Consider the following 16,141-nt stretch of genomic DNA (forward strand, 5'->3'; position numbering starts at 1 on the left):
CACAATCCATCCAACTATCCATTGTGTCAAGCACATTTGTACATATGTTGCCATTATCCATCATCATTGTCAAAACATTTGCTTTCTATTTGGTATCAGCTCATCATTTTCCCCCCTCCCTCCCCGCTCCCCAGTCTTTTTAGTTCTTTTAATTTGAGAACTGCTAAACATATTCTTCCCTTTTCTTTTTTTACATTTTATCAGGGGCTCATACAACTCTTATCATAATCCATAAGCCTTTTAGTTTTCTAACTCCAAGTTTTGACTTCTCAATTTGCCCTTTTAAATTTTCAAAAATAATGGTGATAATCTGTCGATGTATTTTGGACATGTCATAAGGAGGGCCAATTACAGTGTTTTATTTGGTTGTATATAAGACTCAGAGTTCACTCAACGGCACCTAAAAACAGCAGTATGCTGCATATTTTCTCAAAAGTAAAAATAAATTACAAATAAAAAATACAACCAAGGGACAAATGAAAAAGACTAAATATATAATGAAATTGCACCTCTTAAATATGTGGTTACACTTTAATTGGGTCCCAATATTCATAAAAACCATTAAAATGTAATTACCATTAGACTCATAAAGAAATTAGAAAAGGTTATACATGAAGATGCTCACTATTTTATTTTGTTCTTTTAACAGCTTTAGTTTTTTTTTAAACATTTTATTAGGGGCTCATACAACTCTTAACACAATCCACACATACATCAATTGTGTAAAGCACATCTATACATAAACCACCCATAGAAACTGAAATTTGACCATTTTTAGTGTATATATAGAGCTATGCAAACATCATCCTGTTATGACATATTGGTCAACTCAAAAAGAAACTACCATTTTGCTATAACCTCACAATCATGTATCCTTATGCCTACCCTACTCCTAGCCCTAAGCAACCACTCATCTTTGTCTCTGTAGATTTGCTTATATTGTACATTTTATACAAAATGAAATCATACTTGTATAAGGTCTTCAGAGATTGGCTTCTTTCACATAAGCATTAAGGTTCATTTATGTTCTAAAAAATAACAATGATCGTGAGGATACCAGACTGACAGGGTTTTTCTGGTGTACACAGAAACACTTTAAGTTGGCACCTAACAAAAAGTTCCAACACATATCAGAACTTCCTTTATAAACCCAAATAATATTCCATTGTTTAGATATTCCACCTTTTGTTTCTATAGTCATCAGTTAATTGACATATGGATTGCTTTTACCTCTTGGCTATTATGAATAATGCGGCTATGAACATTTGTGTACAAATTTTTATGCAGATGTTTTCATTTCACTCAGGTATGTACCTAGGCATAGGATTTGTATTACTTACATAGGAATAAAAACCGGAAGCAATTTCATGGTTTAACAATTGAACTATGCTACATTTTCAGGCATATTATAGGGAAAAATGTTTGCTATGGGAAACAAAGTCTATATAGTAATGTGGAAATTGTTATAATGAGAAAAGGAGGATGCCATCCATTTAGAATCCTCTGGGGCCTCCTAGTCCCTACCTGTACAATGGAATCTGCCCCTTGCCTTTTGATTTGGCCTCTGCTCACTTCTGAGGCCTGGATAGATACACTGGCTTTCAGAGATTTGTAGACTGCCTCAGCTTTCAGGGCCCTTTTGTTTGTTGTCCCTCTGCCTGTATTAGTTTTTCCCAGCTTCTGTGCCCTGTGGTTTCAAGTCTCTTCTTAAATCTCACTTCCTCAGAGAAGCCTTCTCAGATATCCCTATGTAGGACACGGTTAAGTGTTTCCATAGCCACCTGCAATTTTCCATCTTAATACTTTTGATACTAGCAATTATTTATTCAGTCAGTAATCGAATCGTAGGAAGCTTTTATAGGCAAGGATGCAGGGTGTAAGAGTGCATACAAGAGTCCTGCCATTGAAAAGATTATATTCCAGGGAGGGGATAAAAGGTAAATAAATTAACATACCGGGTAATTTTAGATAAAGATCATCAAGTTCAATGGTTATTCTCTTCGTTTGCATTATAAACAGGGGACAGAGCAATGTCTGTCTTGGTGACTTAGTTTGGGAGAGCTTGGCATTGAGTGGCCTGCTGAATAAGCTCAATAATTTCTCCCCACTGACTGTTAAGATAGATTGATAAAAAGTAAAAATGCAAACATTAATGAGACTACTTCTGTAAATGGCTGAGTTGGGAGTCCCGGCTTCCCCCTCCCCCTGCATCCCTTTCAGAACTTTCTGTAATGCAACAAATTCCTCCCATATTTTATTTTCCTCCCATAATTTTTTTAAAGGAACAAAACCTAGCACAGGTAAGCAAAAGATGCCAAATAAAGACACATTTATATGTCATCACACACTAGTTAAGGAATTGATAATAAAGCTCACGCTGAAATACTCAAGGTGTGTTTGTTAATAGAATTCCCTTGGCGTTTGCACAAAGCGATTCTGGAGCTCAGCTGCACAAATTACCCTTTCAAATGGGGCCTTAAATACCTAAGGAGGCCCCTAAAGATATGATCCGCAACCGCTTCTATTTCCATTCTTACAGGGCTACATATCGGCCTTCCACTCATGTTAGCGAAAAAAAAACCAAAAACAATAACCCCCCACACAAAAACCTCCGCAGATCTACTTACAGATCACTGATAAAACAACAACAAGAAGGAAATTTTTTGGTGAGGTCCACAAAGAATGCCCTGTCTTTAGAGAACGGACAACCAATCAGGTTGGGTAAAACCAGGCGGCTCTCGGACGGCCAAAGCAGCAAGCGGAGGGCGAAAACCCAACCCCCAAAGCGGGCCCGGAGCCGCGTCTGCTTCTCCTCCCTGCACGCACGCGCGGCGCGCTCTCCGCCCACCGCTCTCCCCTTCCCGGGTGAAGGGGCCTTTACGTCATCAGCTCGCGGTGTGGTGCCCTTCCGCGCCTCCAAGGAAAAAGAGTCCTCGCATCTTCGGCTTTTCTTTGTCCACAGTAAACGCCCGGACGTCTCCCAACCCAGCCCCCACACCTTCATCCGTCTCCAGCTGCCCAGATGTTGTCTGGCTTTTGCTGTATGCTCGTTAGACTGGGGAGGCTGCAGAGAGAGAAACGGGGAGGGGGAAGGGTGCGAGAACAGGGCTGCGTTGTTTACAAGGCGTGTGATAAAGTCGAGATCGGTCCGCGAAGGCGGAGCCGAGGAGCCGGCACTTCTTCCTCCCTTTCCCTCCCTCCCCAGCGGTCCCCGCGAGCAGAAGCGGCAGCGCCTCTGCCTCGCTTTTTCTTATTTTTTCCCCCTTTTCCCCTCCTTTTTTTTCTTTTCTCTTTCCCCCTCCCCCCCTTTCACCATTTCCCCTCGGAGGCACATCCCCCGGGCAGGGGCAGAGCCGGTCTCCCCCTCTCCCCGGCCCCCGCCGCCCTATGGCGAGAGGGAGCCCCCTCCCCACCCGGGCACAAGCGGCGGCGGCGGTTGGAGTGGGACCGGCGGCGGCGGCGGCCACAGGTTTGGGGTCATCATGGAACTAATTCGCTGACTGACCCGGCCCCCCAGCCGCAGCCGTGCGCCCCCGCCCGAGCCCCTGCGCCCGCGTCCCCGGCCCGGTTCCCCCTCTTCTCCCTCTTCAGTCGGCCCGGCCTGGTCCCGCGCGCCCCGCCGCCGCGCGCTGAGGAGAATGAGGTGGTAACGGGCCCGCGGATGACCCCGCGTCACCACTGTGAGGCCTACAGCGCTGCCGGGGAGGAGGAGGAGGAGGAGGAGGAAGAGGAGGATAAGGTGAGAGGGCGGGGGGACTCGACGCGTCGCGCTGCCCGGCGGTGGCGCGTGCCGCCAAAGCGCCCCCTCTTTCCCCACCCCCACCACTGGCCGCGCGCCTCCCTCGGCGCCTCGGTGACAGCGACTCGGCGGAACCCCACCCCCGGGGGCCCTGTCTTCCCTTCAGAGGCAGTCTGCAAGACGCCCCCGCCCCCTTCCGCAGCCAGCCCCGAGCGCGGCACCTGCCCCGCTGGGAGACGGCCGTCCGTCCGTCTGTCCGTGTGCACTTTCCGCTCAATGACCAGAGTCCCTGCTCGGTCGTGCGTTCTGCACCGTCCGCCAGGCTGTGTGGGACACGCCCCCGCCCACCCCCAAACTAACTCGGCTGGGTCCCGCGGGCGCCCCGGAAGGTCGTGGACGCTGCACAGCCGAGTGATGCTAAAGAAAGGGCTGGGGCGTGGGGGCTGGACGTGGTGGGATTAGAGGTCCACCCGGAAGGGCAGCTAAAGAAGCGGATTTCTGAGAGGAAGGCAAAACTTTGGTCCACTAGGGGTTACGGAGGCAGATCTCGGTAGGAGTTGAGTAGTTTTCCCTACATAGGATGGAATCGGACCGTTAGGGTCTTTTGAATATCACCAAGTCTTTAGATGTTACGCTGGGGCGGGGCGGCTGCACGCTAGGTCAGGAGAATGCAAGAACAACGTTATATGATGATAAATGACGATAACAGGTGTTGAGCCCTGCCATCGGCCAGATAACGCTGGTAAAGCGCCTTACCAGTCAATCGAGACAACTTCTTGAAACAATGTGCACCACACAGATGAGGAGGTACAAGTAATTTTCACCGTAGACAACTCAGAATGCTGTAACTCAGTGGTTCTCAACCTTCCTAATGCCCCGACCCTTTAATACAGTTCCTCATGATGTGGTGACCCCCAACCATAAAATTAATACCTTTGCTACTTCATAACTGTGATTTTGTTACTATTGTGAATCGGGTGACCCCCAAAGGGGTTGTGACCCACAGGTTGAGAATTCCTACCGGGGCAGTCCGACCTCTTTGTTATGTGGGTGTGTCTCAGAAGAAATTAATTGAAAATAGGGTAGTGTATTTGCTTTTACTTTACCCTCGTCAGTTGTATCTGAAGAAATGGATGGGCAGGACTTAGAGTCTGTCAGATGAGTGAGATCTAAACCCATGCACTAGAACAGTGGTTTCTTAACAAGTACCCACTGAAGGACAGACCAGTAGAGAGACTACCCATGCTGGGAAAGGGCAGTACAGGTGATTTGCAGCTCCAGCTGTTATTTTATGTGACATTGGGACTTTGAATAAGTTAGAATGTAAATAAAAATGTGTCTTGCTCAGGAATGGAAGGCAGCTAAGAGTGTATTATTTTATGTTCCAAAAAAAACAGTAAATTGCAACCTTCTGGGCATATTTTCTCACCTATAAATGGAATTGGTCCTTGGGTGGTCGTGCAAATGGTTAATTACTTGACTACTAACCAAAAGATTGGCTATTCAGACTCACCCAGAGATACTTGGGAATTTGCTTCTGAAAGGTTGCAAAGCCTTAAAACCCAGTGGAGAAGTATGGGTTTAATCAAGTGAATTAGAATTTACTTGAAAGTAACAACAGCAAAATGGGCTTAATGTTAGGTTCATTGGGGTTTGTGAGGATGAAGTAAATATGGCATAACACTTTGAATGTTTGGCCATGTAATAGACACTGGTTTTGCTTGTTAACCACTTAAGTGTAAACTATAATTATCAGACATAATATTAACCTCTGGGTATTGTTTGCCATTGCATAACTAAAGGTTAGAAGAGGAGGCTGGTCTACAAATAGTCATCACTGAGCAGTTAGCGCAAAAGTAAAGTTACAAGTAGAACCCCTGACCTTGACGCTAGTCCATTCTAGAAGGAGCATCGACATGGGATACATTCATGTTCTGAATCAATTTTTCCCATAAGAAATAACAAAACACATTAATCTGTTCACAACCACCAAGTTTTTACCCTAACCGTGCCTTTTTATACAAAACACTACTCAGAAATTTCTAAATACATAAGTTCAGAGTTAAATAATATAATTTAAATAAGAAAACATTTAAAAAGTTTTTAAACTACGGTATGGTCCACACCTTGAGCTTTTTGAGGCTCAGGATCTGTGGACACGGATGTGGAGAAGAGGTATAGACAGAGAATCATTGTTTGTAAAGGAAACCCCATTCCATAAAACCAACTGCTAGCTGCTTTTCAGGAGTTTTCCCCTTTCTTTTACTTTTTTCACTAGGACCTGCCTGGCCTTCTCTAAAAAAATTAATCTGTCTAATGTGGTCTGCTATTGGCATTTCCTTAACTGTTTTCTAAAAGGGTTTACTAAATGAACAATCTCCGTAACACAGTTAACCAGTTCCTTATCATGATCATTCTTCTCAAAAACCTTTTTCTTAGGACCCATGTTTTTATCTAAGAACAGTACCAAAAAACCACAGAAACTAAAATTTACAGCAAAAACTCTTGGAACACAGCCACAAAAGATTTAAACAATGTGTACTAACAACGACTGCCCAGTGACCAAAACCACAAACTGCTTTTGTGTCAAAAATCACATGCATCAGGTTGGATTCTGATGTTTTTGTTTGAGCTCTGATGCAATATTTTGTGAACATTTCATGTTGAAATCTAATTATGTCGAGTACTGATGCGGTCAAGTACCAGGTTCTACTGTATATACAATACACCCTGGGAAGAACTACCACTTCAAAGAAGAGTAGGCCTTAATGATGAGGATATGTTGGATAGAATAAAGCTTTTGAGACTTTTTTTCTGATAAGGCATGACTCAATGTAAAGCAAGAATTAAAATATTAAATGGAATGTGGGATATACAAAGTAAGAACTAAGAAAAATTGGAAATTGTCAGAAGTGAAATGGAATACTTTGCGATCACCATCCTAGGCATTGGTGAGCTGAAATTTACTGATGTTAACCATTTTGAATACAGTAATCACATAGTCTATGTTGGTTATGATAAATTGAAGTAGATCAGACTGGTGTCACATTCATTATCAAAAAGAATGATTTCAAGATCTCTTCTGAAGTACAAAACTGTCAGTGATCGGATAGGAGCCATACAGCTATAAGAAAAGCCAGTTTATTGGGCCCGTACTGGCTTTTTTCATATAACACATGTAGATAATGAACAAACTCATACAATGCACGTAACTTTTTTTAATATAAATCATTTTATTGGGGCTCATACAACTCTTATCACAATCCATACATACATCAATTGAGTAAAGCACCCTTACACATTCGTTGCCCTCATCCTCAAAATTTGCCTTCCATTTGGGTTCCTGGAATCAGCTCATTATCCTTTTTTCCCTCTCCCTTCCTCCCCGCTACCCCTCCCTCACGAACCCTTAATAACTTATAAATTATTACTCTATCCTATCTTACACTGCCCAGCGTCTCCCCTTACCCACTTTCCTGTTGCCCATCCCCCAGAGAAGAGGTTACACGTAGATCCCTGAGATCAGTTTCCTCTTTCTACACCCCCTTCCCTCCAGGTGTCGCCACTCTTACCGCTGGTCCTGAAGGGTTCATCTGTCCTAGATTCCCTGTGTTTCCAGATCCCTACTGCACCACTGACAATGCACATAACATTTAAGGTAACTAACATTGGAGGAAGTTGTGTACTTAGCCCCAAAACAAAAACAAAACCCTACATAATAACAGCATTTTTGTGTAAAAATACTGTATTCAAATTTACCCACCAATCATTAATGCCAAAGATGAGGATTGAAGATTGGAAAAATTAAAAAAAGATTTTTGCCAACTTTTGTAGTCTGAAATTGATCGAGCATATAGTGAAGCGACATTTATTATTACTGGTAATTGGAATGTAAAAATTAAAAGCAAATTCACTGCCATCGAATCATAGCAACCTTATAAGGCAGGATAGAACTGTTCCTGTGGGTTTCCAAGACTTTACAGAAGTAGAAAGCCTTATGTTTCTCACTTGGAGCAGCTGGTGATTTTGAACTGCTGACCTTGCAGTTAGCAGCCCTACATGTAACCACTATGCTACCTGGGCTTCTTGTAAGCAATTGTTGTGAGATCTTACTACTTTCAGACCAGCCAGATGTGGGCTTCTTGAAGAAGGATCAGCAGATGAAAAATGTGTAGCGGGTTACACATTGGGCTGCCAATTACAAGATCAGCAATGTGAAACTAGCAGTTACACCACTACTGTAAACAGTCTTGGAAACCCACAGAGGCAGTTCTGTCCTATTAGAATTGACCCAATGGTAGTGAGTTTTTGTTTCTGAGTGATGATAGAAAGGATTGGATGATAAAATTCTGTAAGACCCGTGACTTAATTGCAATTACCCCTTTCAACAATATAAATGACAACTATACACAACTTTGCTGGGTGTGATACACAAGAATCAAATAAGTCCACAGGAGCTAAAGTACAACCTTGAGCAAATACAGCCGTAAGAGACCATGTTAAGGATTCCATACATTGAGCCCAAATGACAACACTAGACAATTGTGGGATAGCACCAAGAACAACATATCAATTGTGGGATAGCACCAACAACAACTAGACAATTGTGGGATAGCACCAAGAACAACATATCAGGAGTGAAAGAAAAAAAGACTAAAGTGGATATTAGTACATATGCTGAAATGTGCTTTTGAACATGGACTAGCTAAAGTGAATGGAACAATTGGTAAAGTGAGATTACAAAAGGTGGCTCAAGAAGACAAAGTATTATATGCAAAGATCTGGAATTAGAAAACCAAAAGGGAAGAAACATGCTTAACATAGCCCAAGCTCAAAGAACTGGAGAAAAAAATTTAAAATTGATAAACAAAATGGAAGGATTCTGTGGCCAAATAGTTGAATAATGTAAGAGGCATCCGAAGGAAATGGAAGAAATATAGAGTCATTGTAACAAAAAGAATTGATCTACATTCAGCCATTTCAGGAGATAGCATATGAAGAAGAATTACGGTATTGAAAGAAAATTCCAAACTGCACTGAACGCATTGGTAAATACAAGACTCCAGGAATTGACTGTATACCAATTGAAGTCAATCAACTGTTGCAGTGCTAGAGGCACTCATTCAGTCTAGGCCAAGAAATTTAGAAGATAGCCACTTGGCCAGCTGACTGGAAGAGATCTATATGCTTGTTTTAGAGAAAGGTTGTTAAGCAATGCCAAAAATGGCAAGCAGTATCATTAATATTATACCAAGTAAAATTTTGCTGAAGATGCTTTAAAAGTGGTTACAGCAAAGCATCAACAGAGACTTGCCCAAAATTCAAGCTAGATTAAGAACAGGACATGGCATGAGGGATCTGATTGCTAATGTTAGATGGCTCTTGACGAAGAGGAGAGAATACAAGAAATAATGTTTTTATTAGGACCGTGCAAAGGCATTTGACTGTGTATCAAACCATAAATGACATTTTGACGAGTGGGAGTTCCGGGCCAACAAGCTCGAGCCAACCATAAGTTCAAGTTGAAAACACCAGCTGTTCCAGGGGGGAAAGGCTTCTTAGTCCTATAAAGAGTTATGGTCTAGTAAATTCATGCCACTGTAGGTTTTTTTGTTTTATTTTATAAATGTGCTCGTGCTGAACCTGTACATAGACCCAAGAGGGTGTCATTTGAACAGAACAAGGGAATAATGGGTGGTTTAAAATGAGGAAAGGTTTATTTGTCAGGTTGTATCCTTTCAGCTAACATACAGCTTTAGACATATTTTGGACATATAAAGAGGAACCATTTCCTGTAGAAAGGACATCATCCTTAGTAAAATAGATGATCAGAGAAAAAGAGGAGGGCCCTCAGTGAGATGGAGTGACAGTGATTGCAACAAGGGGCTCCTGACTGGGTGGCACGCAACAACAGTAGTTAAAACTCTAGTACTAATAAAGATCAGAAATCATGTGGTAGGAGAAACAATTGAGCACGATTTAAAATTGTATTAGTAAGGATAATATTCAGCATTCAAACATTTGAAGGATTGGCTTGTGAAAGGGACATTAGAATTTGGCTTGTGTTTTTGTTGTGGTTTTGGTGTTTTGGAATTGAAACGAACTATTGGTTGAATCCTTGTTTGTCAACATACTGTGCTGTGGGCATAGTGATAAAAACATAATGGTAGTTGTAACCTCAAAGGAATTTGTTTTAGTGAAATAGACACATAGACTTGCAGGAATTCACACCAGTTTCATACGAGGATGCAGAAGCTCTCTCTTTTTTTTTTTAAACGTTTTATTAGGGGCTCATACAACTCTTATCACAATCCATACATATACATAAATCAATTGTATAAAGCACATCCATACATTCCCTGCCCCAATCATTCTCAAAGCATTAGCTCTCCACTTAAGCCCTTTGCATCAGGTCCTCTTTTTTTTCCCCCCTCCCTCCCCGCTCCCCCCTCCCTCATGTGTCCTTGGTAATTTATACATCGTTATTTTGTCATATCTTGCCCTATCGGGAGTCTCCCTTCCCCCACTTCTCTGCTGTCCCTCTCCCAGGGAGGAGGTCACATGTGGATCCTTGTAATCAGTTCCCCCTTTCCAACCCACTCACCCTCCACTCTCCCAGCATCGCCCCTCACACCCCTGGTCCTGAAGGTATCGTCCACCCTGGATTCCCTGTGCCTCCAGCTCCCATATGCACCAGTGTACAACCTCTGCCCTATCCAGTCCTGCAAGGTAGAATTCGGATCATGGTAGTTGGGGGGAGGAAGCATCCAGGATCTGGGAGAAAGCTGGGTTCTTCATCGGTACTACCTCGCACCCTGACTGACCCATCTCCTCTCCTAAACCCCTCTATGAGGGGATCTCCAGTGGCCGACACTTGGGCCTTGGGTCTCCACTCTGCACTTCCCCCTTCATTCAATATGGTGTGTGTGTGTATATATATATATATACACACACACACACATACATACACACACACATATATACACATATACACATACATATATTCTTTTTTTTTTTTTTGCATGATGCCTTATACCTGGTCCCTTGGGTACCTCGTGATCTCACTGGCTGGTGTGCTTCTTCCATGTGGGTTTTTTTGCTTCTAAGCTAGATTGCTGCTTGTTCACCTTCAAGCCTTTAGGACCCCAGACACTATCTCTTTTGATAGTCTGGCACCATCCGCTTTCGCAGAGGCTCTCTTAAGAGGAGAATTCATCTAATCAAAAAAACAAGAGTTCTTAAATTACCTTTAAAATGGGCCTGTATGCTTTAGTACTATTTTACCTCTCAGTTGCTTACGTTACCCTTCCTTAGTATCAAAATATAGGAAATTTCTAAAAGCTCAGAAGGTTATAGAAAAAAATAGTTCACTGAGGCAATGTACAGTAAATTGAAAGTAAGATGCAGTATGTGGTGGAGTGATAGAGGAGTGAAAGTAGTAGCTAGAGAATTAAAGGCAAGATTTGGTGTTTTTGATTTTCATTTTGTTAAAATTCTTCAATTTTATATGGGTCTGAAATATCAGCTTAACACATGTATGATGTTGAAAATGTCACATCTTTTTATGAAATTTATAATGAAAACAGCATTCCCTTTCTATAAGTCTCCTTTACCTTTCTCTTCCTAGAAATTAATCATTCTCAAGTCTCAATCTGTTTCTCTTGTTTATGTTTATATTTCCAATTAACCTGCCCTACTATTTTTTTTCCCAGAGTGAGATTGCTGGAAGGATTAGGGGGGATGTGTTTGAGTATTGAGAGTGGTTAGACTAAGGGGCTAAATATTTTTCATCTTTCATGATAGGGAATTCCTAAGTAAAATTTAAAAGTATATTAAAAAATTATTAGATCATAATTGATATTACTAATTATTTCGCTGCTGTGAAATATGGCCCTCATTTTGCCCTCTCCCAGCACCCATGACCCTTAAACATTTTATCACAATGCTGGTTGAAATATGTATTCAGTGACTTTAATGCCTTGTAAATATTGAGATACGTTAATGATTGCATCTACTTGTATAATCATTTTCTGAAATTATCTTTTCATTTGCTTCCTATTGATCAAATGTAGCTTATCTTTTTCCTATTCTTCAGTCTTTCAATTTTCTACATATAGTCAACTCTTATATCTATAGTTTTTTTCTTTTTTATTTAAATAAAACCTAAAGAAATCTCTCTCAGACCCTTGGTTACTCTGCTTTGATTTGCACTGTTACTCTTTTGATTTGGTTTAGTTGGAATCCTTTTTTTTTTTTAACTTAGTTGTAATCCATTTCATCATAATTCTAGGAATTGCCTTTTTCTCCTGGGTTGGATCACTGTTTCCTGGATTTTGTGTCTTGATATGCTCTTATTTTGAAAGTTAGACATTCTTCGGTAGTTTGTTAAGAAGAGTATGCAGAAAATAAAATTTGAGATCTTGTGTATCTGAAATTTGGTTTTTTCTACCCTGTCTTTTCATTGAGCATCTATTTGGATATAGAATTTATTTTAGAAATTTTAAGGTAGAAATCACTTTCTTTCAGAATTTTGAAGACTTTGTCAATTTGTCATTTCGCTTTTAGTATTACTATTGAGAAATCTGATGCCATTCTGATATTCCATCATTTTATGCTACATATTTTTGTAGATTTTTTTTTCTCTTGACACTGGGAACTTTTAAAGACATTTGTGGTCTGTTATACTACAGTAAAGTGCTGTAATATGGATCTTTTGTCATTTATTATGTAGAAAATTTCATCTGAACACTGCCTAAAACCCATGGCCATCAAATCACTTTGTGACTCTTCGTGACCCTTATAGGATAGAGGAAAACTGCCCCTTTGGGTTTCTGAGACTAGTTTAGGAGAGCAAATACCCTCATCTTTCTTTTCTTTTTTTATTTAAATCATTTTATTGGGGGTTCATACAGCTCTTAATCACAATTCATCCATCCATCCATTGTGTGAAGCACATTTGTACATGAGTTGCTATCATTTTCAAAAACATTTTCTTTCTTCTTGGCCCTTGGTATCAGTTCATGTTCCCCCTTCCCCACCTTCGTCCCTCATGAGCCCTTGATAATTTATAAATTACTGGGTGTTTTTTATATTTTATACCAACCACTGACTGTTGTCTGTCCCCCTAGGGGCGGGGTTATATGTAGATCATTGTGATTGGTTCCCCGTTTCTCCCCCAATCTTCCCCTTCCCCTCCTGGTATTGCTGCTCTCATTATTGGTCCTGAGGGGGTTTATCTATCCTGAATTCCCTGTGTTTCCAGCTCTTATCTGTCCCTGTGTACTGCTCTGGTCTAACCAGATTTGTAAGGTAGAATTGGGGTCATGATGGTGCGTATTATTAAAGAACCAGAGGAAAGTTGTATGTTTCATTGGTGCTATACTGCACCCTTGACTGGCTCTTCTTTTCAGCCTCTTTCTCAAGAGTGGCTGGTGGGTTCAAACTGGTAACTGTATGGTTAGCAACCTTGTGTGTTAACATACTTCACCACCAGGGATCCTTAAATGGTGATGAATTATTTATTTTCTAGATGATTTCCCTTCAGTATGTTTCTTGACTTTTCTTTTGGAGCTAAGATTAATCCAGATATACTGGAACTACAATTTTCTTAACTGTTACCTTTTATATTTTCATTTATTTGTTTTTTTGTTCTACCTTCAGGATTGTAGTAAGTAGTATTTTGGATAACTGATTATTACAACATTGTAATATACATTTTAAAGAGCTGTAAATTCTGTACTGTCTCAGAACATTGTATTTTATGAATTGCTTAATATGTAACAATTTTTATGTGTGTATATATAAAATACTAATTCTATAATTAAGGGCATTGTTTGATTTTTATTTTATAGGTAGCTACATCAAACTGGGTGACAGGCAGATCCAAAGGATATCATGAAGTTTCCAGGACCTTTGGAAAACCAGAAATTGTCTTTCCTATTGGAAAAGGCAATCTCGAGGGAAGCCCAGATGTGGAAAGTGAATGTCCCCAAAATGCCTACAAGTCAGGTAATAATTTCTCTCTTTACTCTGTATTATAGGTTCCCAAACTTATTTGGCCTACTACCCCCCTTTTAAGAAAAAGAATTACTCAGTACCTCTTCTTCTCCCTGACAATTACAAACTTGTACTATAACACACAGTCCAGGTTAAAGTGTTAAATTCACAATCTTTTACAGCCCCCCTTTGTTCCAGTTCTTTCCAAGGGGTGGTATTCAGTTTGGGAAACACTGCTGTAGATAGTTTTATAAGATATATGTACCATATATATTTGAGTATATGCCAAGTTTTTTCAGCACATTTTTAATGTAGTTTTTATGGTAAAATTAGGTGCCTCGGCTGAGATTTGGGTCGGCTTATACTCGAGTACATACGGTATTTTTTTATATGGGCTTATACTCATATACATGGTATGTATTGCCAAGTATAATATCTTGGCAATGGCAGCAGAGGAATGTGTGCTGTTAAATAATATGCCCTGTTAGCCATTTCTTTCTGAAACAAAACATGAGTATGCTGCTTTGTCTGTCTTGTTTTCCGAGTTACAACTTTATGAATAGTTTTTCTCCTTTATCATGGTCTAATACTAATAGTAGTAAGTTTTCTTTATTTCTAGATATATATAGTTAGTTATTGGCTTGAAACAAAACCGGTACTGTCGAATTGATTGACTCATAGCAATCCTATAGGACAGGGTAGAATTATCCTGGAGGGTTTATAAGACTAGCAGACTGTCATGTCTTTCTCCTGTGGAGTAGCTGATGGGTTCAAACTGTCAACCTTCTGGTTAGCAGCTGAATGCTTAACCACTGTGCCACTAGGACTCCTCTTTAATTAAACCAAAAACTCAGTACCAATGAGTTGATTTGACTTATAGCAACATGTATCAATATTTATAAGGTATTGGCCAATGTTGAAAACTTTTTGAATGATATCTCACCTATGAATTCCTATTGGTTGTAGGTCTTTTTAAAAATTTTTTTTACATTTTATTAGGCGCTCATACAACTCTTATCACAGTCCATACATATACAGACATTAATTTTATAAAGCACATCCGTACATTCTTTGCCCTCATCATTTTCTTTTTTTTTTTTAACAATTTATTAGGGGCTCATACAACTCTTATCACAGTCCATACATATACATACATCAATTGTATAAAGCACATCCATACATTCCCTGCCCCAATCATTCTCAAAGCATTTGCTCTCCACTTAAGCCCTTTGCATCAGGTCCTCTTTTTTTTTTCCCCTCCCTCCCCACTCCCCTCTCCCTCATGTGCCCTTGGTAATTTATACATCGTTATTTTGTCATATCTTGCCCTATCCGGAGTCTCCCCTCCCCCCTTCTCTGCTGTCCCTCTCCCAGGGAGGAGGTCACATGTGGATCCTTGTAATCAGTTCCCCCTTTCCAACCCACTCACCCTCCACTCTCCCAGCATCGCCCCTCACACCCTTGGTCCTGAAGGTATCATCCACCTTGGATTCCCTGTGCCTCCAGCCCTCATATGCACCAGTGTACAACCTCTGCCCTATCCAGCCCTGCAAGGTAGAATTCGGATCATGGTAGTTGGGGGGAGGAAGCATCCAGGATCTCGGGGAAAGCTGGGTTCTTCATCGGTACTACCTCGCACCCTGACTGACCTATCTCCTCTCCTAAACCCCTCTATGAGGTTGTAGGTCTTTTCTTTTAGAAATCTTTATGTTGTATTATAATTATGGTTCTTTTTATAACTTAAGGTTCTTCCCTCCAAAACATATGCCTTACACATCTTTTTGGCACTAGTTCATAATACTACTTTTGACTTAGAATAGTGGTCATATGAAAATATGAATGAATGACAGGTGTCTTAAGTAGCTCTTGTGTTGGTTTAGGCAATTTTTTCTCAGGTTACTGAAGTCTGTATGAGCTCCTTTGTTTCTATAATTCTTTTGCACAATATGTAGAAGTTGGTTTTGTATTTATTGTCATTAATTTGTCATTTAGCACATTGAAGACCAGTTGACCTGGATGAGTACCTTCTATGCTAGGAGTATTTACATGTTGTGCTGTGTCATTTAATGCATGAGATCTTTGACATTAGTTGTAGGGTTCATAGGCAGTAGAATTTTGCTCATGGTTTTAGTGAGTACAAATGGTGGTATCTTGTTTCCATCTCAAGTGGAAGGCTTTCAGTATTTCTCTGTTGAATATAAGTTGGTTTTTCATAGATGCCCTGATCATCTTGAACTTTCCTCCTATTTCCTATATGTTGAGTTTTGTTTGATTTTTTTTCTTTCAGGAAGGGATGTTAGATTTTACCAAATTGGCCTTTCTACATTTTTTTCTGTGTGTTTGGGTTTTTTCTTAGTTGAATTGTGTTTTTTTATATAGATTTGTCTAACGTGAACTATTGTTTTT

General features: G+C 40.5%; 1 protein-coding gene across 3 annotated transcripts in view; it reads left to right on the forward strand.

Annotated features, from left to right (window-relative positions):
- The first annotated feature begins 3,185 nt into the window (after window positions 1-3,185).
- CCNI (cyclin I) overlaps window positions 3,186-16,141 on the forward strand; it is a 35,653-nt gene continuing 22,697 nt past the window's right edge. Inside the window, exons 1-2 of one of the 3 annotated variants that reach the window (XM_075544164.1) lie at window positions 3,186-3,739; window positions 13,591-13,747. In XM_075544164.1, coding sequence (XP_075400279.1) covers window positions 13,634-13,747 — 114 coding nt within the window. In that variant the 5' untranslated portion in view covers window positions 3,186-3,739; window positions 13,591-13,633. Of the gene's footprint in view, window positions 3,740-7,380; window positions 7,398-13,590; window positions 13,748-16,141 lie in introns of those variants that run through there. The other 2 variants (XM_075544165.1, XM_075544167.1) reach the window with 2 other exon arrangements.

Source organism: Tenrec ecaudatus, chromosome 3 (assembly GCF_050624435.1).
Source record: "Tenrec ecaudatus isolate mTenEca1 chromosome 3, mTenEca1.hap1, whole genome shotgun sequence".
Lineage (NCBI taxonomy): Eukaryota > Metazoa > Chordata > Mammalia > Afrosoricida > Tenrecidae > Tenrec > Tenrec ecaudatus.